The 27,409-nt window shown below is 40.2% G+C and overlaps 2 protein-coding genes across 4 annotated transcripts in view; both read right to left on the reverse strand.

Annotated features, from left to right (window-relative positions):
- Positions 1 to 748: 748 nt before the first annotated feature.
- Ilk (integrin linked kinase) lies at positions 749 to 4,689 on the reverse strand. Its single transcript, XM_011315725.1, has 7 exons — positions 4,272 to 4,689; positions 3,971 to 4,136; positions 3,723 to 3,915; positions 2,944 to 3,024; positions 2,418 to 2,860; positions 1,773 to 2,003; positions 749 to 1,686 (listed from the first exon to the last, which is right to left on the reverse strand). Exons 1-7 carry the CDS (start codon positions 4,358 to 4,360, stop codon positions 1,540 to 1,542), a joined length of 1,350 nt encoding a protein of 449 aa, XP_011314027.1. The 5' UTR covers positions 4,361 to 4,689; the 3' UTR covers positions 749 to 1,539.
- A 2,168-nt stretch (positions 4,690 to 6,857) lies between these two features.
- LOC105273337 (puratrophin-1) overlaps positions 6,858 to 27,409 on the reverse strand; it is a 36,383-nt gene continuing 15,831 nt past the window's right edge. For all 3 annotated transcript variants that reach the window (XM_011315726.1, XM_011315727.1, XM_011315728.1), the window contains 16 exons: positions 26,075 to 26,251; positions 25,233 to 25,863; positions 23,757 to 23,843; positions 23,218 to 23,338; positions 22,876 to 23,062; positions 22,310 to 22,402; positions 21,408 to 21,764; positions 19,677 to 19,802; positions 10,560 to 11,248; positions 10,276 to 10,351; positions 9,637 to 10,188; positions 9,114 to 9,257; positions 8,837 to 9,050; positions 8,652 to 8,768; positions 8,204 to 8,410; positions 6,858 to 8,132 (listed from right to left, as the gene is read on the reverse strand). In XM_011315726.1, the coding sequence (XP_011314028.1) occupies positions 7,903 to 8,132; positions 8,204 to 8,410; positions 8,652 to 8,768; positions 8,837 to 9,050; positions 9,114 to 9,257; positions 9,637 to 10,188; positions 10,276 to 10,351; positions 10,560 to 11,248; positions 19,677 to 19,802; positions 21,408 to 21,764; positions 22,310 to 22,402; positions 22,876 to 23,062; positions 23,218 to 23,338; positions 23,757 to 23,843; positions 25,233 to 25,863; positions 26,075 to 26,251 (4,008 nt within the window). In that variant the 3' untranslated portion in view covers positions 6,858 to 7,902. The remainder of the gene's footprint in view (positions 8,133 to 8,203; positions 8,411 to 8,651; positions 8,769 to 8,836; positions 9,051 to 9,113; positions 9,258 to 9,636; positions 10,189 to 10,275; positions 10,352 to 10,559; positions 11,249 to 19,676; positions 19,803 to 21,407; positions 21,765 to 22,309; positions 22,403 to 22,875; positions 23,063 to 23,217; positions 23,339 to 23,756; positions 23,844 to 25,232; positions 25,864 to 26,074; positions 26,252 to 27,409) is intronic.

Raw genomic sequence — 27,409 nt, forward strand, 5'->3', positions numbered from 1 at the left:
ATCCAGTAAATCCTACATTAAGCGAAATTTTCAGGTGGATATAAAAAAATTATGGGTTGAGGGGATTTGAGGTGTGAGGAAGGGTTGAAGGACGTGGGGAATTGAGTGGTTATCGTTTAGATAGTTGATTAATTGAGGCTATGGGGGGCTCAAGGGGAATTGTGTGGGGGTGTGGGGAATTCAGTGTCTGTTGCAGCATGAGGCAGTCATGAGGGCTCATTTCTATCAGCTGTGGAATTTATGCTCTGAGCCAGAGTTTGGCCACCGCTGGTGTCATCACCACGGGAAACACTAGAAATATTCATTCTCCGATGGTGTACTTGTTGGGTTTCTGCGTGGAGGAACAAAAGTTCTCCTCCTGTCGTCGATTTCTTACCTGCAGGCCTCCGACAAGGGGTAAAACTCGATGGTGAAACACTTTCATGATATGCGATACTCGCTGCAGGGATAAATTTGATCGTTTCTCCGTGGGTGAATTTACTCGAGTCTACCGGTGTCAAATTTTATTTTCATGAAATAAAATTGTCAGGGTGGGCCAGTTTTCGGTTTCACCGGAGGCTCGAAGATGGCATTTCCCTGGGAAATGTTGTGCTGGACTTTACTTGCGGATTTTGAGGGTCTCATAAATCTTTATGGACGAAACCGTTAGGTCCTTCGCTTTCCGAGAAACCGGAGTTTACTACAATGAGCTCGGCCCCTAGGGTATGGGGGAAGGGATGTTTCTATATGAAGTATGAAAGACGAGGGATAAGACGCTTTTGAAAATTTATTTTTAGGCGACCTTTTGTTTGATAACATTTATATAAGGACAGTGATTTGGCAGTAATTGTCGTAGTTACAATTTCATGATGAGATTCATGATTTCATAATTTTATGATTTTTTATCGTTAATTTGGTGCCATTTGCATTATAAGTACGTTTTTTTGTAAAATGATCAATTCTTTGGATTAAATATATTCTCATGCCAGAGTTACCGCAAAATCGGAGTTCGAAAATTATTTAAACAATATTGTAGATTGAATATTTAGAGAATATCCCAAAGGCGAAATTTTGTCATAAGAATTGACTAAACAAGTTAAATTATTTTTCCATTTAACTATCCAATACTAAAAAAAATAAATCAATTACTAAATAAAACAACGATGAGAACACGATATAACACTTCCCGTGAGTTTAAAATAAATATTATTGTCAAATGGCAATTATAAAGGCACGATTTTTAATTTTTTTATCTCTGTCGACGTTATCAATTGAATAATCCCACTGCTCTAATTACGATAAAGTGAAGAATATTAAGGCACAATAATAGCTGACCATTGTATTCCGTCGAGTTTTAACGAGAAAAATTGTATAAAAAATATAACACGAGTTATTTCTTCATCTGAAATACTAAAAATTGGGAGAAGCACCAGTGAGAGTGGTAAATCAGTCCTACATTATTCCACAACTTGATTCGAGTAATTTCTTAATCTAGATTAGTTAGCGAGTTAGATTTAATGAAGACCATGGAGATTGTGCGTTTGATAGAGTGGGTTATAATCAGCGTTTCATTTTATCCAAAATTGGTACGACCATGGCGAAGGAGGGACGTTTCCCTGGGTCCTCGTTCATGCAAATGCGAATGAGTTTGGCGAGATGAGGTGAAATTCCACGAGGTATTTCCACACGTAGATCCTCCAGGGCAATCTGCCATTACCAAAGTAAACGTTCATTACGACAAATTCATTGAGAATGGGATGAAACAAGAGCAATTGGGAGAAATAATTGATCACCTTCATTCCACACTCCATGGGCGAGAGGTCGGCAAATGGGACCTCGCGTGTTGCCAGTTCCCACAATAGAACGGCAAAGCTCCACATATCGCTTGCCTCCAAATTTATGTCAGAGGGACGTTTGCTCAGAGCCTCTGGGGACATCCAGGCAGGTTCGTAAATTCGTCCCACTTCTTGGAATGAAAATTTCGAGTCTGCCATATTAACGCGAGCTGTGAGGTCTTCATCAATCTACACACAAAAAATTGCGAACGTAATTGACTCAGTCCTTCAAATTTCCATTGCAACCTTAAGAGAAATTATTGAATTTCTGTGGAAAGCTTTGAGGAATTAATGGACAATTAATTGATCGTTGAAAATCATGACACACAGTGTACCTCTACAAAAAAACAACTGGAAACTTGAATTTTAACGATCACAAAGCTTTCTATTCAGGAGCAAAAATGTACAGAGAAATGTCAATTAAAATATCTCCGCGGCTCGCAATGCAAATGGAGTTGGAAATAATTGAAGGACGGAGTTGAATGAAAGGGCGGCTCACATCAGAGATTTCTGAGGATAAAAATAGGAGGGAAAAGAGGCCTGTGGGTAAATAATCCCTGGGAAAGCAGAAAAAAAATTTTAATTAGAGATGGAAGTACTCACCATAACGTGCTTGCTGTTCAAGTGGAACCTACATCTATTCTGCCTCTCGAGACCGTGGAGGAAAGCCATGGCGCGTGCAACATCAAGTGCCAGCCTCAGTGCGCGTGCAGTATCAACGACAACGCCAGTACCACCGTGCAGAAGACGATGGAGACTTCCTCTTGCCATGTACTGGCATACCGTAACAAGCTGGGGTGGTTGATTAACGCAGCCTAGGACTGGCAGAACGTTGGGATGAGAAAAAATTCTCAGCTTTGGAAATTCTTCGTTGAAATCGCGGGATATACGAGCTGTGCATTCCCGCAAATTGAGAATTTTAGCAACGATATCGTTGTTCTGCCATCGTCCACGCCAGGTTTCACCGCTTGGGCTACTTGCCAAGTGAGTGTGCAGCGACAGTTCAGCCATATTTATTCCCTTATGCCTGGATAAAGTTGCATCACCTGCAAAAAGAAAGAATATGTGAAAAAAATCCGCAGCGATTTCCTCCTTTTTGTTTCATCCTGCGCTCTTCCTGCCAACTCACGGCTTCTGGTCTTTAATCCCAGCCAACTTTGGTCTTTGAATTGAATCTTCTTCAGATCTTGGCCAAACTCCACCGCTAAATCTGAAAGGTGGTCATTTTTTTTATTACGGTTTCTGAATTCAGGAAATTCGGTCAGTGGTGGAGTGGAAAAACGGATGAATCACTTTGGGAAAGATTTTTCCATGAATGCATGAGATGACGAGGGGATTCGAGGGAATTTATTCAGCTTGCGAATGATGAATTTAATCTTGATGAGGTTCTATTTGGAGGAAATCCTAGAGGGATTCATTACGGTGAAAATTCAATTGACGAATCAAACATGAACGAGTCCATGTTTGCGTTTTGCTGAATTTACCGCGTGGGCAGTTTGCCAGTCGGAGTATTTTCTTAATTGAAAAGGGGGAGAATGCTTGTAAGAATCTTTTTCTTGGGAGAATTGAAGTTGAAAAGTTCTCCATAAAAATCCCCCCTTTCCTGTCAAGCCATTCGGTAGAAGTTAAAAAAAAAGCGCAGAGTTCTTAATATCCTCTAAAAGTTTATCACCAAAAATCCGTGTCTGGTAAAATTTCTCACATTAAAAAATTGTTTATATCAGTCAACATAAGCCCAAATGGGACTTGAAAGAAAATTCTTTTTTTACGCAAAAAAATTGTGATGAATTTCGATAAAAAAGGAGAATAACTGAAATCTTGTGTATCCCAAACACTGATTAAGACTGACTCATTAAATTTCCTCGTTTCTCCATTCCCCCACTGAATTGATTCGCCGATTGTGGTTACCATGAAGACGTTTAGCTAGAGGCCCTCTGGCCTTATCGAGGGGTGTGTCCCCGTCTTTATTGGCGATTGATACGAGTGCACCAGCTGCTACGAGATCTTCAGCAACGACTTGATCCCCCCAGAAGCAGGCGTAGTGCAGAGCCGTATTGCCATGTTCATTGGTGACATTGACATCTGCTCGGTTACGAAGAAGCTGTCCCAAAGAAAATTATCAAACACTGAATGCAGAAATAAATCCATTGACTCACCAATTGCACTATTTCCCTGTTACCATGGGCAGAGGCTAGATGAAGAGGAGTGTCATCACCTCGATTTGTTGCATTTATCCTCGCGCCTCTGCTGACAAGGAGTTCAGCCAATTTCGAATGGCCCTCTTTGGCACACCAATGAAGAGGACTGAACCCATGATCATCCCTGAATAAATTAATTTCAAATTGAATTTATTTTTAAAATAATCATCGATTTAATCGGAATAATTGAAAGGCGAAGGCTGAGATCATAACTCATGGAGGAAAACAAGATTTTACCAAATAAGGTAAATTCCCATACCCTTGATTCATGTCATGTTCAGTGTCATCCAGCCAAACCCGAACCTGCATAGCATTCCCCTCACGACACCACTGGAATATATCCTCCATATTTTCACCAAAAAATTCCGCAGACTTCTTCTCAAAAACTTCAGTAAGATATTAATGCTGCTGCAGCGGGGGTGGACCCAGACAAACCAAACGTCATGCACTAAATATAACCATATTAGTTAAACTCCAAAAAATCCATCTGTCACTAAACTTATCCCACGAAAAAATAGATCCCTCAAAGGCACTCCTTGTACACCATTGGCAACGATATTTATTGTGAAATAATTTGATCATTCGAGGCAAATTTGGTGAAGCTGGATATCCCGTATTATTCGTAGGCGGGTAATTATAATGATTATGCAGTTGACGCAATGTCTGAAAGGTGTGCTCCAGAGAGGATTGAGTAAAGTAGAGGCTCAGTTCTGGGGGTTTGAGTGACCCCAGAGGCATCGTAGTACTGCACCCCAAAAGAGGGAGGGCGCCACACGCAATGGTGGGGTGTTTTTTTTTATTAACCAAGTTTTTATTGCAATGCTCGGGTGTCCATCGAGTCGACGGGGTGAATTTTATTTTCTGCGGTATGAATACTTTTTGTTTTTTGATTGTTTAACTGAAATTTAGCCGACTGTAGAACGAGCGGAAGGGGGAAGCCACATCTCGTGGAATTTCAAATGAAAAAGATTATTTAATATATTGAAGATATACCACTAATGAAATTAAATTTTCATAATGAGCGAGTTGCCTAATCGGCAACGCGCTCGACTGGCACGCGGACACCTTGGGTTCGATACCAGCATCATTCGTTTTTTTTTTTTAAATAATTCCAATTTTTTTTTTTTTTTTAATGGCTAATCAACGGAAATATCGTTTAAATACTGAATATTTGAAAATCCAGGAGATATCCCGTGAAATTGAAAAATTTGACATTTTTGAAAACGAAACTTTTTCAATATATATACTCCTAATGAAAACATTCTTTTAGAATAATTATGTTGTCTCAGCGGTAACGCGCTTGACTGGCACGCCGATGACCCGGGTTCGATCCCGGCATCCTTCATTTTTTTTTTTAATAATAATCAATCGAAATATCTCTCTACAATAGTATAAGTATAGAAATTGAAAAATTTTAAATTTTTGAAAAAGTATCAGGGGAACATGAACGTCGAGGAGCTATTCACCGATATTTTCACTGAAGGTGAAAAATTCCAAATTTTTGAAAAAGTATCAGGGTAACATGAACATCGAGGAGCTATTCACCGATATTTTCACTGAAGGTGAAAAATTCGAAATTTCTGAATAAGTATCAGGGTAACATGAACATCGAGGAGCTATTCACCGAAATTTTTACTGAAGGTGAAAAATTCGAAATTTCTGAAAAAGTATCAGGGTAACATGAACATCGAGGAGCTATTCACCGAAATTTTCACTGAAAGTGAAAAATTCGAAATTTTTGTAAAAGTATCAGGAGAACATGACAATCGAGGAGCTCTTCACTGAAATTTTCACTGAAAGTGAAAAATTCGAAATTTTCGTAAAAGTATCAGGAGAACATGACAATCGAGGAGCTATTCACTGAAATTTTCACTGAAAGTGAAAAATTCGAATTTATTGACAAAGTATCAGGGTAACATGACAATCAAGGAGTTATTCACTGAAATTATCACTGAAAGTGAAAAATTCGAAATTTTTGAAAAAGTATCAGGGGAACATAACAATCGAAGAGCTCTTCAAGTTTTAAACAATATTTCAATGGATTTGCCATTTATAAAAGAAAAAATTGGAATTATTAAAAAAAAAAATGAATGACGGCGGGATCGAACCCGGGCCGTTGGCGTGCTAGCCGAGCACGTTACCACTAGGATAACGCGCTATTACAATATTTTAATATCATTAGGAGTATATATTTTGCAAAAATATCATTTTAAAAAATTGCTAATTTTTCAATTTCACTGGATATCTTTCCGATTTTCAAATATTCAGTTTTTAAACGACATTTCCATTGATTAGCCATTTACAAAAAATAAAAATTGGAATTATTTTGAAAAAAAAAAAAAGATTGATGCTGGTATCGAACCCAAGGGTCCGCGTGCCAGTCAAGCGCGTTGCCGATTAGGCAATTCGCTCATTATGAAAACATAATTTAATTAGTAGTATATCTTCAATACATTGAAAATTTTTTCCATTTGAAATTCCACAAAATGTGGTTTCCCCCTTCCACTCGTTCTACAGTCGGCTAAATTTCGGTTAAACAAATGAAAAACAAAAAGCATTCAGACCGCAGAAAATAAAATTCACCCCGTCGACTTGATGGACACCCCAGCATTGCGTGTTGCACCCTCCCTCTCTTGGGGTGCAGTACTACGATGCCGCTGGTGTCATTCAAACCCCCAGCACTGAGATTTTACTTTAGTCAATCCTTTTTGGTGTGTTCTTTCTGCGACTCCACTTGATGATGACGACGGGGAGTTTAAACAGACCGCGTGTTTTTTAATCGTCGGCTATGTCGCTCCTCAAGGTCAGTGATTTTTTTGAAAATAAAATAAAATTATTCGCTACAAAAAGGCACCCAATACAGTATATTTGATATAATAAAATACATCGGTGTTAGATGCAAGTACAATACTGAAATAAATCGTCATTTTAATTGTAATATATACAGATTTAATTGATTGTTATTAAATTGTTAAGTACCATTTGTTTATCTCGTTTGATAGAAAAATAAAAGGCGACGAGTGCTGGATAAGTGAAACAGCTCCAATCAGCACTTGTCATCTTCTACTTGCCGTCGCACAATTATCGATATAATAATAACGGAGTTCTTACAAAAAAATATATATTAATAAATATCTGAAGATTGAGGGGATGGGGAAAGGGGTATGACTTGAGTGATTACAAATATGTAAAAAAGAAAGGTACAATTGTTATGGCAGAAGTCCCCAACTCCTATAAATCATCTGAAGAATTGAAAAGTGAATTCAACAAAGGGTTGATTTTTTCCAAGAAAAATAACTATTCATTTTCATAAACTGAATAGCTTTAGGACGAGGGAGAACGGCCGATTGTACCTGATAATTTTTTCATTGTGCTTGATTAGAATCATGGAATCATCTAACACAAGTGCTAGAAGCATTTTTTGCAATGAACAATAAAAATCATAAGGTATAAACAAAAATGTACAAAATAATTGAACTCTGCAGGCCACTGTCCATGAGGTATCACTGGCAATACCCTGGCAGATGACCCTGACAATTGAAGGCCACAACTCTGCCTGACTCACTTGGATAATTGATAGAACTCAAGTAATTTACCCGATTTAAATGATTCAAGTAAGTCATCATGTGTTTTTGTCTTGGGATTGGCTTAATCATTGTACATCATTTTAATCCAATAAAAAATGTCAAGCCACTCCAAAACATCGACACGAGTGCCTAAAGTAATAAAAAACAGATAAATCATATAAACTTCGAATAAAAATAAAACGGATAATAGAAGTATTTGGCTTTTGCGCTTACAGGCCAGTGTCAGAGCTACTTAATGAGTTTTCCTACGTTTACAGAAATATTTTCAATTTTTCCGTTGATTTTTCATGAGTACATTTGAGTTTACAAGTTTATGGACATTTCCTGATCATAAGGAGTTAGATTAACGTCTGTGGAAGATGAGGTGGATGGAACAACAGGTGCGTGAGAACTCGTTGGTGATTGTAGTGGTGTTGAGGTGGTGGGTGGATGGGAAGATGTTGGACTCTCCAGTGTCGATTTCCAATGATTTCTATCACCACTGTCTACCCCGTCGTCCGATGTTATCGAAATGTCAGCGATTATTCCGCTTTCTACTTTGAAAAAGAGAGATTAATTGTTTTGAAGATTTTTAAATGGGAGAGACTGTCAAATTGCTACGGACCAACACTACACTGGCTATTCAAAGTGGTACTGCGGTGGTGAAGCCTTGGGCTGCAATCCAAACCTAGATGCAGAGCTGTTGGAGGACCTGCACTACTTCCTCCACTGCTTGATGAAGAACTCACTGATATTACACTATGAGGACGTCTACTACAGCGGCCAGAGTCCTCTGATACCGACACTGCTATTGAGTTTCTAAATCTTGGAGCTTTATGAGAGAAAAATCAAAGAAATGTAGTATCGAGTATTTTCTCACGGGGCATTCGTATTTTAAAAATAGAAATGCAAAACGTGAGTAATTTGAACAATAATTTAACTCTGAAGAAATAAAAAGATTAAAACCGTCTCCCAGGCGCAGATCTCCATGAAAAAGTAAAAGAAAAGCCGAGTGAATTCATCTAGTTTTACACCTTATCTACTGTATTAAAGTGACAAAAGTCAATATTTACTTTTCGATAATTGTGCAACACTAATGGAGCGATCGCTGATTTGGTCAGCGCTCGGTCTAATATCGAGACACGGTTTATTCCCAATTCCCATGCTCGACATCTCGGCAAGGCGCACTTCTGCAAATTAAAACGCCAATTAGAGATAAAAATGAGAAATAAGAAATTCAATGGGTGTTCGATTATACCTCTGTTACGAAGCGCCTGCTTCCACAACAGATTGCTCAATTCCTCAGTCCATGCCTTTTTGATATCCTCACTGGCACACTGAAGAGTGTACGTATCCCCAGGTTTTCGTTTTCTAAACCATATTTCAAATTTAGTTGGTGAATCTGCCATAACAGCTGTCAATCCTATGTCAGTGGTCTTGATGCTGTGCTTGTAGATATAAATATCGAGATTCTGAAAAACGAGTGGAAATCGATTGAAATGGGAGAAATGATTTCAGAACTAGGACGAACTTACCTTCCTGTCAGGAAATCGTCGCGCCTTGCTGAATAGTATCAAATCTTCAAAGAGGAACACTTGCCTCAGGCATTTTTTACCTTTCCCCTGCCATACCAGGAACTCGTTTTGGCGAAGAAGTCGCCCCTGCTCCTTCACATTCACCTGAGGTAGAAAAATTGCCTTGATGAGAAGAAATAACAACGATCTCGCTCGTTAAACTATAACTATCTCATTCATTGCACGGCTGTATCAACATTGGAATTTCATGAACGATTAAACAGTTATTTTCAGGACACTGCCATTAAATTTGTTAAATGAAATTAAATAAGGCATTCAGACTGAACTTTTTTTAACTGACATCAAATGTTCATCGAGAGATATTCAACACTGAAATTGTGCACAATAAAATATTTCCCTAATCAAGAGTGGTTGAAAAAATGTGGCGTTCTTGCGTCAATAGATCGTCCTTTGGGGGACTGAATAATTAACGTTCTGTCGAGAGAGGAGAGAAAAAAAAACGGCTGAGTGCACCGGTACTCACATCACAATCACGGAGTGAGTCCATGGCGAGCAAATCATTTCCATGTCTCAGTTGAAAGCGCACCATCTGTTCAGCAGCTCTGAGCTCGGCTTCCCCTTCGACAATCGGTCTGACACCATTACTTTCCTCGGCCGATCCATTGTCACCCTTGCCTGCCATTTGTTCAGAGAGGTCAGTGCCTGCTTTGACTAATTGCTGAAGAAGCAGGGCATATTTTCCCATCCGCTGCACAGGTTTCAGAAGATAACTGGCAAGATCCATCTTGTCGCCAAGCTCAAGCTGCTTAGCCTTGAAAAAATTTGTCCCGTACTCGGCCATAAGTGAGTCGGAATTTGGTTTATTCTTATTGTAAAGGGCGTAGAGATAAAATTTATTCTCATGCCGTAGAAAACACTGTCCAACCATCATTGGACTGTGCTCACACTGCTCGAGCTCTCGGAGAAAATGCTGACTGTGAAATTCATATATTTTCTCAACATTGCCGAATATAACATTTCTCTGGCCTCTCATTGCCTGCGGTATATCCTCCCTAACCAGTTCTGGAATATAGTTCTGGGAAAATATTAAATTTATTATTTCTCACGTTCCATCAGTGCAACTATCTCGCCACTTCGATAAAAGAAAAATATATATTCCCACCTCTATGATGTACTCCAGGGACTTGACGTAATCTCTCTCAGTCTGTATCATTTCCCTCATTATTAGTAAAATAGTTCTGAAAAATGAAAGATAAAAAATGTGAAGCACCGGTATTTGCCGACCATAATCTAAATAACAGCCCGGAGAGAAATTCCTCGAAAATAATTAAATCGTCATGATGAAACAACAGCAATCGCTTCGCTCGTGAGTTTCTGGCAGAAGCTCATTGAGTTTCCAACGAGAAGAAATTTATCTCCGTGATTGATTATTGAAAATGGAATTACTTCTTGGCTTTCATTCCGGCCGGCGCAATGCTGGGTGATCTTTGAAGATGTGAATTCACCGGGGGTTTTCCCAGACGTCTACTAGCAGCTGGACTCCTTGGGGGACTGCGAGGTGGTGTCTCCAGGAGTTGCTGATCCCCACTCTCGCCAAGCTCAGCGATATTGTCCAAAGTGGGTCTAGAACCACCACTGACACCGACAGGACTCTCAGTGGGACAAGACCCAGCATTGCTGTCAGTATCATCCCACGAGTTGGACTCAGCAGCTGATTCTGAAGTGGCAAAAGACCTTCTACGACCACTTGGACTGTCTGGTGTTGAGTGTAACCTCATCAATTCCCCAATTTCCTGGCACTTGCTGATTACATTTCGACACTGCTCCACCAGGGTATCATTACCTAGCTTCTCCGCGAGGCTCACCATCTCCGCAAAGTGTTCGGCTGGCAGTGGTGCTGGTGGCTGTGCGTAGAACTTCTGATTGGCACGTTCCACCGAATTTCTTGCCTCGTGCGCCCACTCCTGGGCACGATCCTGCAGGAGGCAGCATCGCGATGTATCCTCCAAAGTCTCACGACGCTCATCAAGTCGCGATCCAAAATCCCTCAGATGTTCCCGCAACGATCTCGCTAGTTCATCGAGACCACTCGTACCAGCTGCCTCGGCCAGATCACTACCCTTATCCAGATGTCTCTGTAACAATCAACAACAATGGAAATTCAAGTACCACAGAGGCGTGAAATAATCCCAATGGGAGGATAACAGTTGTTAATTACATGCTTCACTGCCACTTTTTATCCTATCTACATATTTTATAAACCCCTCTTGTCATTCTGAAAATACTCAATAAATATTCCGAGAAAATCTAGAGTACATTATTCTAAAACGAAAAATCATGGAAAAATGGTGAAACGATTTTCTCATGGAGAAAGAGATTGAAATTTAGTGAGAAGCCGCGAGGACATGGATGAAAGTGGCTGATGTTGAGTGTACATTACTTTCAATTTCCCTCTGCTGTCACTTTGACGGCGAGTCGGAGGGAGTTGGAGGGAATGCGTTTATATTGGCGTGTGGCATATAGAAGGTTTGCGAGGGCCAGAGGAAAGGGGAAGGTGGGGAGTCTCAACCCAAAGGAGGTGAGCCCAGGTTGCTGACCAGAACGGAATGCGAGTTGTTCAAGAAAGTCCGCGGGGATAATGCCTGGGTATTCCATGTGTTAACGCTTGACTCATTCCTCAGGAAAAGGGAATTCCAAATCAATTTTACCCCATTATTCCTTGAATCTTCAGTATAGATTTTACTTGCAGGCGGAAGATGGATGAAAGAGGTGAAGTGAGCATGAAGTTTGGTTGAGCGTGACACGATAATCGGAGGGAATAGTTTCGCAAATGGAAGACACATGGAGAGCCCAATAGTCGTTGCATTTAGCACCATTCACTTGTACCCTCTCCCTCTTTTATCCCCATCATCTCTTTCCATCTCTTTCCATCTCTTTCCATCTCTTTCCATCATTATCCACATCTTCCTCACCCTCCACCCTTCCCTGGAGCCTCCACCTTTCCTCATTTATCAATTATCATTTCACTTTTCACCAATTGCTCTCACATCTCTATTTCATTTTTATTTCATCTCTCTATTGTTCACACAAGGATTATACTCGGATCACTCTGTTCAAAATTAGAACAATAAAGTTTATTATCTATCTTTATCCATCTAGCTGTCAATCTATCTCAGCATCTGGGCATCTGTGCGTCTGTGCAATTGTGCATTTGTGCATCTGCACTCCCTTCTTCAATTTTAACTCGCCCATTGTTTTTCTTCGACGTTTTTTTTTTGTTCACCAGTTTGCATAGATGTTGAGAGCTAGATGCATTGCACATTCCCGGGACTTATGCGCTCGCAATAACGCACGGGGGCGTGAACCCCACGTCGGCGCCAACCACGCCGTTACCTTGAAATAGCTAACGTGTCACGCGTGTTGCTCTGAAAATATATATGCACGAAACGCCTTTTATAAATCCCATCAGCACATGACGTCCGATTCACAGCAGCTTAAATTCTTCTGAGGAATCAATTTACTTGGCACTAATAAATATTACAAGAGAATTTACATTGGAATAAGTTGATCTTATCGTTAGAAAATTTAGAGAAAATTTATAGAGAAGATTTATAGAGAAAATTTATAGAGAAAATTTATAGAGAAAATTTATAGAGAAAATTTATGGGTCTCAGTGCACTACCAGATAAATAGACAATGATTTTTTAAAATAATTTCTGCACTAAAAGAAAATTATTTTAATTCCTGCGAAACTCTGAAATGATTCCCCGATTTTTGACGGGTGGATTTAATTATTTTAGTTTAGGTTTAGTTGTCATTGAATTTTTTGATAGTAGATGGGGAGGTGGGATGTGAGTGTTGGCATGAGCTGATAGAAAATAAAGATGACAGAGTGTGCGAGAGATGTGAGAAATAAAAATAAAAAAATCCCAGAGAACCCGTTTGAGGGCCGAAAATAGCAGAAAGGAGGAATAGTAAATAATATTTTCACACTGAGGAGCTGAGACTTTTCGAATTTTTTTCCGTTGTTGAAAAACAAGGCGTGAATCTACCGTTGGGCGTTGTGGATAATCGAGAACCGGAACCGCAACCGCAAGTTTTCTTACGTAATGAAAAGTCATATGCTAAATATGGGTGAGGGTGGAGAGGAGAAACAGGTATTTTCAAGAGGAAAATCCCAGAGTAATTCGAAGGTGAACACGAGTTGAATACGCTAACTTGCGACAAACGATCGAAGACCCGAAAAGTGGTGCAATCCACTATCTATTCGGCGCACACAAGTGCACGTTGAAAACGACTTGCGCATTGTCATGACGAGAATTAAAAAGATTCTCTTTTCCCTGGTATCCGAAATAAGCCGCGCCCTTGTAGCCTCCCAACGGTCTAGTCCATAAAAAAAACGGTTCAAGTACTTAAAAATTCCACATAAGTAGAACAAGGAAAACTCTTTAGAGAAATGTTATTCATGAGATCGAGGTCGTATAATTTTTGAGGAACAGTTTTATAGTCACTGTGGATGAGATAATTCGTTTGACTCCTAATAGTCTGACTGATTAAAATTTTTAAGACTATCCGCAGAAATTTCACTGGGAATTTCCGTAAAATTTCAATAAAATTGAATGAATTGAACTCACGGGGACGGACGTGGATCGTAAATTGTTTGTCCGTTTCTTGAGTAATTTGGCCCGTTGACGATCGCGTCTGGTTGACTTTTCGGTTCTTCGTGGTGGTCGTGGAGGTGGCAGCAACTCTGGGGTCAACGTGACAACACTAGGTGCATCAACCTCATCCAAAGATCTCAAGCCAAGAAATACGCATGCCCGATCATTGTCCCCCTCAAGGATCCAATCACTCTGGCCTTTATGCGTTTGCCTGTAGATATTTCTCACGATCCCATCCCCCGTACAATTTTCCTCAGGTTCAACAACCTGATATCTTATCGGAATAATGCCGTTGAGAGCGTTGTCCAGTCGATGCTGGATGTGATTGGCCTCGGTATTGGCCAGTAGTGAGTGCGAGTGCTCAAAGTTATAGGGTGTGGACAATACCCTCTTGAGTCCATCCGGCACAAACCTGATCAACTTTGAATTCAAATCGAGACTTGAACCCATCGACGAGGATCTGGATTGCCCTCTCGAGTCCTTCTTCCTCCGCGGTCTCGACGGCCTCTCCACCTCGTCCGACACCTCGACATACCGCACCCGCACATCATCGACAACATCTCCAACCTCATCCCGAACTTCTGACACTTCCAACACTTCCGAGACGTCTGGCCGACGTCGAAACGCGAGCAAACGGCATCCGCCGCTCCTATCAATCTCTTCTCTCGTTATCAACATTCGTGAGTTATCAAATGATACATGACAACCACCACCATTTCCTCATCAACACATCAACATCCAGTGCTCTCCATTGTGCCTCGTGTGCCGTATGATCTCTCGTATTCCTCGATACCGCACAGAAAAGTGAAAGCTATCTGTGCACTTCCCTTTGGGAAAGTGATCAATCGTATGTGCACCAGGTGGTAGTGCGTGCCTGGACCCGATAATATTTTTAACCCCTCCGGGGGCAAAACTTTCCGCTTGACCCTGGAAACAATCATCCGCTGTCAAATAACTCCCAGATGACGTACAGACATTTGGCTGTTGCGGATGGTCAGGGGCACGCGCACTTTCACATTAAAACGTTTCTTCAATTAACATTTCATGGGAAAATTGTGGAGATGTCTTCAATGCCTTTAATCTTCTGATGTTGATTGATCTGATGACACTGTGGTGCACTATTGTCGTGATACTTGACGATATGAAACTGTGGGAGTGCGTGACGACGGCTGTTGGCCTACTGCCGTACGCCGGTATTACCACGCTGGGTCGAGCCGTCTCCTAATGTCGGTCCTGGCTTCACTCTCCCCTTCTCACCGCACCAATCCCGCCATTCCCTTCAAATCCAACAGCCACCAGCCACCAACAGCCTCACCCCAACTCCTCACCTTTTTTCACTCCCTCCCCTCGTCCCTATCTACATCTATCTCTCACCTTTACTATTTCCACTCTCCACATTCCATCGCCAACAATAATCACATTAATTCCGTTAAATCCCTCCGAATAATATTATAATCGTAATACATTATAATCATTTCGTCAATGCGTCGATCATTTTTATTGCACCAGGTACTGACGTCCGCGTCTATATTTTATGGTACGCAATGAAAGAAAGGAATGTTTTTTTTTTTGGTTTAGATAAATGATTTTTTAAACATTTTTTTTTTTAATTACACATGCAATTGGAGAGTGCATGGTTCGGCTTGAAAAAATATTTTCTGTAGTTCTTGATTCTTCTATTGTTATAGTATATATGTTGGATTTAATTTGCATTTAATATTTAAAACGCATTTTTATTATTTTTTTATTCTTAATTTGGGATTATTGATTATTTATTGTGTCATCTTGATGTGCATGATAAAATTCCACTTGTTTGGTGGATCTTCAGTTGAAATTTACTGGGTTAGTAGAGTGTACGTTAAGATTTTATAAACATGTAATTGTCCACTTAACACACGGTTAAACACGCCTGAGGGATATCTCCCGTTGTTAATAATTTTCTTTTCTCATTTTCCCCGGTTCTGCAATCACGAGAGAATGCAAATGATCTTGATCAATTTCTCTGAAGTATTTGGGGGGAGAGTTGTGCTCATGTGGAGACGTGGTTTTTACATAGATGGGGATGCGCTTGTAGCACTAACACTGTGAGGCACATCTTCTGGGGATAAGTGTCTTCACGATTGTGTGCAAGTTGTCCGAGTCGACCTGGTGTTTACTAAATAAAAAAAACGAGCTAAAGTCAACGGCTTTGTTTTTTACCTTTTGCTCCACGGGTTTGAGAGATAGAATTGCCAGGCACCGCGGGTGCATTGACATCTTGAATGTGCGCACGACAAGTTTCGCCGAAATATTTTCACTAGGGTCTTGTGAAAATTTTATGCATGAGATTCTAGACTCTCGAGGGACATTTTCACGTGCTCAGGGAACTTTATTCTTGGGTTGTCGGCTCAATGGGGAACTTTCAATTTTAGGTGTGACTAAAAAATTGAAATACTTCGCAGTGATAAAGTATTTTATGTGAGGGGTCGCTGGATTTTCTGGTTCTTCAGGAATTCAGTTAGATGTGGTTCAGCACGAATCAGTGTTTCACGTCTCGGTGAATATTTAGTTATCTGGATAATGCGAGAGCTACGATGGAGAATGTCAAATAGTTTATGAATGTTTCGAGGACTGTCGATGGTATGCAGCTCCTTCCAAATAAACAATCACAAAAAATATATTAGAGATTGCAATTCATATCATCAGAGTCCTTCAAAATATTTTCAATGAAACAAACACTTTCCATCATTCGCTTCCATTTAATTATCCTTCATGATTGTTATTAACTATAATAAACTATAACGAATAATAAATTCGTAGAAATTTCCTATCTGATCAATTAACGGTCAACAATTAAAAGTCATTAATTCGTATAATGTCGGGATATTTTAATAACGAAAAAATAATATTTCAAGACACGCGAATGGAATATTTAAGCGGTTCTCAAGGGATTCGTCCGTGAAGAAAATTTAATTGAAAAAATCGGGAGACTTGAAGTCCTCGCACTCACGTGTCATCGCGTGGCAATCTAGTTGATTTTAGCGGGCGTGAAAAATAAGAGAACGCGTGGCAAAGCGGATCGCTTTCAAAGGCGCTCCCTTTCATTAATTACTCCCCTCTCCTTTCCCAGCAAGACCATGGAGTACTACTTCAAGTATCGAACCTCATGCATATACATGCACCCATTCGTATCAGACTACTGCAGGAACGTGGGAAACTGCCTCTCATTCACTCTATCAAGCACTTTTATATTTTCTCATAAGATACTCTCGGAATTTCATCACTATTTCAGTCACTATTTCATATGAATTTTTATCGTGAGCTTCAAATGAATTTTAATTCAATTTCAATTTAAAGCCCGGATGGACTGTCTGGAAAAGATAATTTACTCCGAAATTGGGACTTTTATTTACTCCGTCAATTAATCGTTTTTTCCGATAATTGTTAGCTAGCGGCCTAGTTGTTGACAATCGCTAGAACGCTAGCTAACAATTATTTTAAAAAACGATTAATTGCCACAATAATTAGAAATCCGAATTTCGGAGTAAATTATCTTTTCTATAGATAATCCACCCCAGCCTTAATTTCAATTGAATTTCAATTTAATTTTAATTAAAAACGCATCCTCCATTTTCCATTCGCCTTGAAAATACCGGAAATCCGCGATAATTGTGATTTATAGTTTATTAATGAAAGCTTAAGAATTTTTCGAACCTTTAAGATGTAAATAATATAAATTCGTCAATGCACAATTCCGAAGAAATCTCTTGTGACTTGTAATTTGTTTTAAAATTGCACGTTTTCACTTGAAATTTTTATTTCAAATCTCCAATTTTTTATGAGTGTATTATTTATTAACTAGGATGTCGCGATTTTTTTTAGTCTCCCGTATAAATGTTGAACAAATGATTTCTTAAACGTGAGCAGAAGAAATGACACGGAGCCATGGGGTACAGTTAGGTTTTCCAATTCATCAGTACGCTGAAGACATCGTCTACGAGGAACGTGCGTGCGAGAACGTTGTGTAGACGAGGTCGATTCTACCTTATTTTTTTCCCAAGAAAAAATATCAATCTAGAATATAAAAACTAACCATCGTCACATACCCAGCGAGGATTTGTCAACGAGAGAAATTATCCAGAAGAATTCATTTGAAAAAGTTCTGAACCTCTGAGCTGCGATGAATCGAGTTTAACATTTTTATTAAATATCGATTAACATCAAAAGCGATTAATTTCAGGAAGGAATATTAAATAGAATTTTTTGGAAAATTTAATCCCCTAAAAACGGCCCTTCAATGCTTTCTCCTCGTATAAAATTAAAATAATTATGAATATTAAACTGATCTGATCCCAATTTCCAACTTTCCCCCAATTCCATACGAATGATTTGTCCACTGAAATTCAGTGTGACTGGAATTTTTCACTGGTTTAACTAAAATAAAAAAAAGTGACCGGAAGAGTGCCACTGACAATTCTCCCGTTGACAGGAAAAATTCCGTAAAAAAGTTTGAGTGGAAAAACGAGTTCCAATTGTTATCAGAGAGTGTCAGCGATAGTTGTCGTTATCACGTGAACATGAAGCACGAGTTGTCCCCGATGACACAGTAATGTTGAGAAAGGTCGTGGATTTGGTTATCGAAAAAATAGAAAATCCGTTGTTGAATAAAAAACTGAGAGAAATGAATGGAATGGAAATGAAAAAATAAAACTAAAATGATAAATTGTGAAGCGACGCACATCGTTGTCACCTCGACACGTTGGAAGGTATGCTAAAGCCCAATCGGGTCACCGGAACGAACGTAATCCGGTCGAACATCGTCTTAACTCAGCTTTTAAACGTCTTCGTGACACGCAAGTACATCAGGTCTCTCCAATCCCCTTATCTGGATCTATTTCATCCTTTATTTCATTGCATAACAAATACCAATTGATCCGGCGTTGATTCCCTCGACAAACGATCGAATGCCCTCAATTACTGTTGTTATATATTTTTTTAATCTCGCTGTTATTTTTAACCCCCTAGTTTTCTCTTTCACTTTTTTGTTTGAACACATGAATAAGAGTAATTTACGGTGCAAAAGGGGAGCATGAGCATTATGCGGCCTCGATCGATAATCCAAGTGCAATTGGTGCAAGTACGTACCCACGTCACAAGCAAATTACACCATTGAAAAACTTGGGCATTGAGTGAAACTCTTCTTAGATTGAATTCGTCAAATAATTACCAGTCATTTTCGTTCATGTGTAATGAAGGGTGAGCACTTTGGGGATCATTTCGTGGAGCAATTCAATGAGAAATTGAGGTGTTGAAAAGCCAATTTCATACTCTATTGATTCTCATTACATAATATCGAATAATTCATAATTTTAGGGAGTGCGCATACTAAAAATATCGTTTCGATATATTTTTAAAATCGATAATATTCACAAATTCCTCATATTCTCAAAATGAAGAAAATCCAAAATATATGAGTACTCGAGATGAATTCTTCGAGGAATATCTCTGAATCTAAGAGAAATCCCAAAATTTTTGTTAAAACCATTTTTGTAGGCCTTTTTTCCCGCTGCAAAAGATGTTTCACAAAAAATCTGCTATCTCTCATATATTCAGAGATATTTCATGAAGAATCCAATGGGGAAAAATCGATTTATCAAAAATTTTCTTAATATTTTCGTTAAACGTCAGTGCTGATATGAAAAATGACAAATTCATTCTGTGGAAGTTGAGAATATATTTACTCTGAGTTTGTACTTTGAAAATATATTTTTTTCCCACGGAAAATATCGGTCTAACGGTAGGTGGCACCTATTGTCTGAAATCGGTATGAGTTGGTTTTACCCAGGGAGTTCCCCATTCATTCACTGGTAAAGGAGATCTCTACCATTTATCGGTCATTTAAAAAATAGAAAAAGTCACTCACCATAGATGCAAAATAGAATTTCTCAAAATCCCTCTCGTGCAGACGTGCTGCTGTGAGGGTCGTTGCCGTGTGTCTGGCGTGTTTCGCAAGTACATCCTCTCCCTTCTTGCACAGCCAAGAAAGTACCTGCAGCGTTGAATAAAAAATAATTGAGCAAAAAAAAAAAAAGAAAAAGCGAGCATGAAACATGAGATACGAAAAGATGAGAAAAAAGGCAACGTCTTGAGACAGGATTCAATTTTTCTTGGGGCGGGCGGTACATTCGGCCCAAATGAGCGAACACCGCACACACATGAGCTCTCGTTTTCTCGTTTTCGCTTTGGGCGATTTGGATCACGACCCCGAAAAAATATATATCCAAGACAAGAGCTGAACGGCAAATCAAGCAAAAATCATGAGGAATATGGAAGAAAAATGGAGCTCTTTCTTTAGTCAGTGGATCATCGTTTTGGGTGGAGTTCGGGGCCGGATGGGCCCTGAGGGTTTCAATCGTTTCATCTACAGAAATTCCCGGCAAATTCGGGTCACTGGGCCGTGCCAAGGACCTGCCGCCCTCGCGTCAAAATATTATTAATGAAACGCACTTCTCATAATTCAGATACTCTCAAGAATTCGGCCTTTTAATTTCACTTCTCCCCGATTTTCAATAAACCCCGAAATAAAACAATTTTTCAGTTAAATTGAGTTCAATGCCCATCTGCTCATGAAATAGAAAAATCATCTACAATTGCGGCCACTCGATTTCCGCTTTCATTATCTCAAATGACGATTGAATAAAATAAAATGAGGAGCTAAACAAAATGAACCACGCCAACCGGATCTAAACAAATTTGCGCAATCTACTGTTTCACAAGAGAACAGAGAGAAGCGCAATGGTAATAAAGTCAACCCCTTCGGCGTTTCTTTAGGGACAACTATTTAACTTTCGCAATCGCTAGCCGCGTGCCTAGACTTTATTTATATGTATAATGCCCGAGGAATTCCTTTCAGCCAATTCTCTTTGTCTCCCTCCCCCTCAATCTTATCACTAGTGCATTTTATTGAAATGAATTTAATCAGACATTTAAAAAAAATAATGAGAATCAATGACAAAAGCCCCACTCGTGTGTGCACAATTAACCGTTCAAACATACTGAATAGATTTCATTTTCTCGATGTTTTCTCAGCTCCCATTGTAAATTGTTTCTCCCTCCTCTCACACCCCCCATCCCCCTATCATTCATAGGCAGGATATTTGAGTTTAAAGAGAGAGATAATGTTTCTCATTCTTTTATCATGGTGTATACAAGAGCCATTGCACACACGACGTTGGAATATCTCAAAGGGGGCAATTGTGTGTGAGGGAGAAGGAGGGAGAAAAATAAAGAGGGATAAAAATAAAGAGAGAGATAGAGAAAGAGAGAGGAGTAAAGGGCTGCCGAGTAAGAAAATGCCTCTCTGAGTTGCCTATAAGGCGTCATGTATGGCAAAAGAGTTTGTATCCAGGAGTAGCCAGTGTGCGCTCACTTATTTGCATGAGCGTTCAGGATATAACAATGGTATCGAGGTAGAGCTAGGTACGGCTACTTTGTGCCCATGGCTTATCCTAGACAGCAGTTCAAGCTGGACAAAGAGCAAACGACGCATTTGTCTGGAGATTCAAACGATTCTACGCTACACACTCCATACAGTCATTTTCTCTTCATCATGCAAATGACCTGTCTCTCGACCTCTCACAGTCATCAGGCTTACCTCTCTCGCCTGCTCCTCAATCGTCCGTAGAACAGCCAAATTTCTCATTGTAGCCCGACGCGACTCGAATGAACTCTCGAGTCTTGTTGCTGCATTGGATACCTCGTCCATTAGTCGTCTCGCACGTTTCACTGCACCCACTGTGTACTCCAGGTGTGACACTGGTGCAGCACGATCCTCCAGAAGAGACAGTGCCTCACTCATCTCTCGGGTACTTCTCAATGATGATGACTCGCTCAGGAGACGACTCAGGGGTGTCAGGGAGGTGCCCACATTACTGCTGTCTTTTAATTCTGACATTTCGAGCACTAGGCGACGACCTGATGCCTGCCAGTCTGACATCACAGAGTCATATTCCTGAAAGACACGTTTATACTTCATCCTTCCTTCTTTTTCTTTCTTTATTTCTTTCTTTTTCTATTTATTTCTCGCTTTTTTTCGAGAGCAATGCAAATGCACTCAACACACTGAACGAAATAATTTTTTTCAAAGGCACATCTTGAATACAGTAGACTCTCGTTATAGTCGCGTGCATGGGGATGTAGAGGAAGTGAATTCAGAGAATCCGACTATATGAGATCACCCTCACGTGCTCGCTGCGATCTTAACGTGATTTTTTTCATAGCAAATTCGAATACGAGTGGAATTTATTTTTCGGCTTCATTTTTTACGGAATTTAATGCCTCATTGGAGGAAATAATGAATTTTTTACATCTTGGACTCCAAATGTAGGGCAGTGGAACCGAAAGATTAGCGAAAGAAAAAATTGAAAAGTGCGACTATAATAAAACATCAAATCTACTGTACATCAAACTGACGAATTAAAAAATAAAAACAACTAATATTGTTATTTGATGGAAAATAGAGGAATTGATGTTGCGGGTGGAAATTAATTTGTTTACCTTGTAAAAAGCGATCCACTGGTCCTGATCAAATGGTTGGTCCCTTCTCCGGGGGAATCGCCGATTAATCGTGGCATCATCGACGCTCGATATCTGAAATGGAATTCAATACAACCCGATACAAATGAAATTCAATGAAATCTTACGGTTGGTCGATTGGAATTAGATGGGCAATGTGATCTTGGGGGGTTCTCTTCCGAGTGGTCGTTTAAATGGTGCACACAAGCAAACGATAAGAATAGAAACAGAGGGAGAGGTGGATCAATTGGTAATTGAAAGAGTGGACACAAGGGGGAAACGACTGAAAATGCGGGCTGTGGCTGCTGGGGCCCATTGAATGGTCCCGAGTCCATCCACAAAGTGAAATGTACTTTGATCGACAATGGGGGAAGGGCAATTACCCCATACAACCTACACTTTTTTTCCCTCCCTCCCTACTCTCCTTTTTTTCCATTCATTCAACATAATAACTCATTATTACCGTCAATTTAATTGAATCGATAAACTCAGTAACATAACAATTGTACAAATAAAGATGTGGGTTTTAAAATCCAGGGTGAAATTACCTTGACGTGACTCCGGGGAAATTGCGAGTCGACGGACTGGTCTTGGTCCTGATTATTTCGCAGTAACAGAGCGAGACGCACGTGCACACGACCCTGTACAAGTACAAGTGCTCGGTCTAATGTCTCCAGATCCTCTTCATTACCTCCTCGAATAACTAGTGTCCATCCGTTCTTCGTACGATCAGAACTGTGGGAAATAAAAATCATTGCGTTAAACGAGAGAAAAATGGGGGGAATAAAAAAATAGAGAGAAGAAAAATGAGAGAGAACGAGGAGTGAGAAGAATTTATCTAGTCCCTTTGATTTTACGAGCATTGAGCCCTGTTTTACTTGCAGCTTTACCTGTGTAGTCTCGCGAGGTACAAAAGGTATGATGCAATTTCCCTCGGGCAAATTTTTTCTCTCCCCGTTGTCTCGTTCTCAAACTCCAGCACGAGTCTGCCACTCGCGTCGTCCGCATATCCTGGGGTATAAAGAAAAAATTCTATTTAATTTTCCTTATAATAATCTCATACAGTAAAATAGCTTTTTGTTAAATTGATTCGTTGAGTCAGTGAGAGGGGCATTATCGATCAGGCACGACACATATTCGTGCCTACTATATAAACTCTCCAAAGAGTATAACCACGTTCGGATATCCTGGGATCCGGGTCACATCCTGAATTCGACTTTATTGACACGCTGACGGTGGGTAAGTCTTCTCCAAAGGCTGAGGGGGGGAGTCTTGTGGATGCATTCGAGAAGACACGAGCGGGATCACGATTGCGGTAAGTAGGTAAGCCCGACGGCCAGAAAGTCATTCCACTCCATTTGGTTAAATCATTTCATTCCATTTTGTCAATCAAACTACAGATTCCAGAGATTAATTAAACAACACTTGCCTGGCAGTCGCAGGCCGCAATGGAGAACACGTTCTGGCAAATCGTGAATTGACCTCGGCGATGGCACTTCCTCCAGTCTCTTTGCCCCTGCAAGTACAAATTCATCAAGTCAAGTCGAGACCATCGAAGAAATTTCACCTTTTTTTTTCAAATTTAAACATCTATCTACACTGTTAATGCCAGAGAATCAAGAGATATCTACATTTTTTCCTGGGAAATTCAACCGACTGGAAAAAATCTTTTACTGCTTCCTCCTTGTGTCGACAGTCTTCGAGATAACTCGACAATTAAGAAAAGCGTTAAAGTCAACTTATCTCCCTACACCATTTGACTACTGAAATATTCAACACCCAGTGACGGTCTTGAATTTTCGATTAATTCGAAATTCAAGACAGTAGTCACCTGACTCTTCCCGCTTTCTCCTAATTTTCCTGGAATAATTGTCAAAACCTCTGCAATTTCCCTCAACGTTTCCCCTGACGACATAATTTTCAAAAAATGACAGATTCATAAATTCCATACAGCAATATCGCGTTGATTTCCTCAACAGGCTTATAATTTTTATTGATCGTCACCCATCTAATCTGAATAATGATCGATGGAAATAATTCGACTGAAATGGCCCCATAACTCGTACACAGCGGAAGTGATTAACTCTCAAATGGAAACTGGAAACTGACGAGTGGAAACCCAGCTGTCTAGGATAGCTCGCGTGGTAAAACCTATCTCTGGCGGCTAAACAGATAGGTGGGATGATCGAAGTTGCGGTGAGGTATGGAGGAGAGGGACGTAGTGGTGGAAGAGGTGGTTGTTTGAGCTTAAAAAACAAGGTGGATGGAATGGAAAAAGATGCAGAATGGGAAGGACCACCCGTCGAATAGCAATAGCCAATGCCGGGAGGCACTACTGCAACCCGCTTCCCTCTTACCTCTTCCCTCTTATCTCTCTCCTCTTTTCTCAACCTCCTCTCAAGTCTCAACTCATGAAATGCGATGCCCGTAATTGTTGGGGCGTTCCCAACCCGACAATTCCACCGAGTACATACAACAGAGTCGCAATCGTTTCAAGTTTAAGGCACACGCGACCATTTTCCATTATTTCCTCATCTCCACTCGAGATAGTCACTCAATTGAAAATTAAACACAATCTAATATGAGAATCGATGACCCGAGTATCGATGAGTCAGCTGTTACTCGCCAACAGTTAATTTTTTATCATTCCCGTTTTAATAATTCCATTGTTCTTTCACAATTCAATAAAGCCATCCAGTGAAATTAAAAGCAATTCCGTAATAAATCATCGGTTAATGCTAACGGTATCGAGTTGAGATGGTCGATGTGATTTTTTTAAAATGGCATTTACGAGAAACAACTGCAATTGAATAAAAGGTGTGGAAAGGTTACGTGAACGACCGGACGTTGCAATACGCAAATGACTTCCGGTGAATTGTTCAACAGTTGGTATATGAAAACTCACCGAAGCCCATTCTGACCTCTTCCTCGTCGTCACTGTCAATGTGCTTTATGCCGGCGACCTCAAAGGTTTTCGATTTTTCCGTGGCATTACCGCAGCCGCAATCATCGGTGTGACCAGTTGTGTCCTCGAGACCGCTGCATTTGCAGCCGAGTAATGGATCGTCAGTGTCAATGTTTCTGCATGCAGGACAGGGAAATATTATGTCATCGATGCTGACACGCTCTATTTTACGTTCAACAGTGAGTAGAAGAGTGCCAATGAGATTGGCAAGCTCATCTGAGCTGTCATCATCGGTTAAATCCGACGATCTCGTGGCATTGATAACAGACTCGAGATAATTTGGCCTCTTGAGATCCTCGATCTTCATTCTGGCCTCCTCCTTGCGTCTGCCAGTCTGTCGCTGCTCAAGTCTCATTGTTGGTAGCTTGGGACAAGTCAGCTTGTACTCCTCATCGGTTACTACCTCTTGGACAATTGCGATGGGTGAAAATACATGCGGTGGCTCGAGCGTCGAACCCAGTGTATCCTCGTTCCTTTTACCTCCACCATCAACCTTCTCCTTGTTTATGAACTCGTTCTCCCAGTCGAGTATTCCTCTGGTACGCATCGACGTTCTCCACACGAGAGCAATCTTCAATCAAAATGAGGATAAAATAAACGTTTTATTACAATCCAATAAATGAACCACTTAGTATCACATTCTGACCAGCAGTGAATGTCCGATTGGTGTAAATAAACGAGTGGAGATTCGCGGAATGCTTGGCCTCTCGATAAACCCAGGGGGAATGAGATACCCATTGAATTCATGGAAATTAATATCGAAAGTCTACACCAGTGCTAACCTCGACTGTATCGGTGATACTCCACTCTGACTTCGTGGAATCTGACGGGACACTATTTCTCACGCAGAGATAACACTCTCCATGTCTCAGCGATGATGACTCCAGCTCTCCAAGATGAAGTATCAGGCCAATACCTGACAGGGTCAGTGGCCAACCTTTTGGCAGGGACTCGTCATCCTGAAACCACAATTTTTTCGTGTTTTATTCCATTATTATTCCATGCGAAACTCCTTCGATTTTGTTATTAAAATAATTTGGATAATTAACAATTGGATATCAATTATAGCTCTCTCATTTTTTTTAGGTTGGGTTCGTGCCTGGAAATTTTTCGGGGGGACCTCACTCGATTCCACCCAAGATTACTCAGCTATGGTATGAGGTGGAAAGGGTATGGCGTGCGAGAGTGCTTGTCCCGTGTTCAGGATCAGGCACCGTAGGCACTCCACACGCTTCTTCCGGGTTTGATCGCAGACCCAGGTCCCCCTCATCTATTCCCGGTAAAACTATCCACTATACCTTCTTCACACAATCGTGGACACGCGGAAAAAAAATATGATTTCTGCAAATAAAATTTCTTGCAATCGTGAACTTTCGAATTTTTGCCAATAATTAGATTATTCAGTTTATTTCCCACCCATTGGTTATTTAAAATATAAATAAAATAAAATAAAAATAAATACCTCAATTTGCTCGTGAAATGTCGGAAAATTCATTTGTAAAAAAATTTTCTGGGCCATGCACACAATGCGAAATTTTTTAGACATTCGAGGAAATTGTAGGAGAATGTAATAAATATAATGATAATATATAATAAATATGATGATAAACCCCCAGAATTTCCCGATGATTAGAGCCATTTATATTCCTTTCTCCCGGCGATGGTCAAAAAAAAAAGGATTTCCATTCTCATTTAAAACTCTCTATCCATTTGAACGTTGAATGGAGATGCAGCTGGGATAAGTGCATAGAATTTAAAATGAGGATATACCGTTGGAGGGAAAGAAGCAGAAAAAGATTGAAGGAATATTCTGAAATTCGAGTGTACGTTCGGATTGGAACGGCGGATTACCGTGCGTAAAATGACGGTCACAAGTGTAACTGACAACCGCAACGAGCATTGGCATTAGACATTTAGCTGGTGAATATCTAAACACACTTTGGATGAAATAAATTGATTTTAGCTGTGGGCTACTACTCTCTAAGTAATGACAGGGCAATGTGGCCACGCGTCAGGTACTCCTCTGGAGTTTACCTCTACCTGTCACCGGCTCATTAACTCATTCCCCTCTTTTACTTTCTTTCAACTCGGAGGCAAATCGGCAAATTATCCCTTAC

The sequence above is a fragment of the Fopius arisanus genome, unplaced genomic scaffold (assembly GCF_000806365.1).
Source record: "Fopius arisanus strain USDA-PBARC FA_bdor unplaced genomic scaffold, ASM80636v1 scaffold00005, whole genome shotgun sequence".
NCBI lineage: Eukaryota > Metazoa > Arthropoda > Insecta > Hymenoptera > Braconidae > Fopius > Fopius arisanus.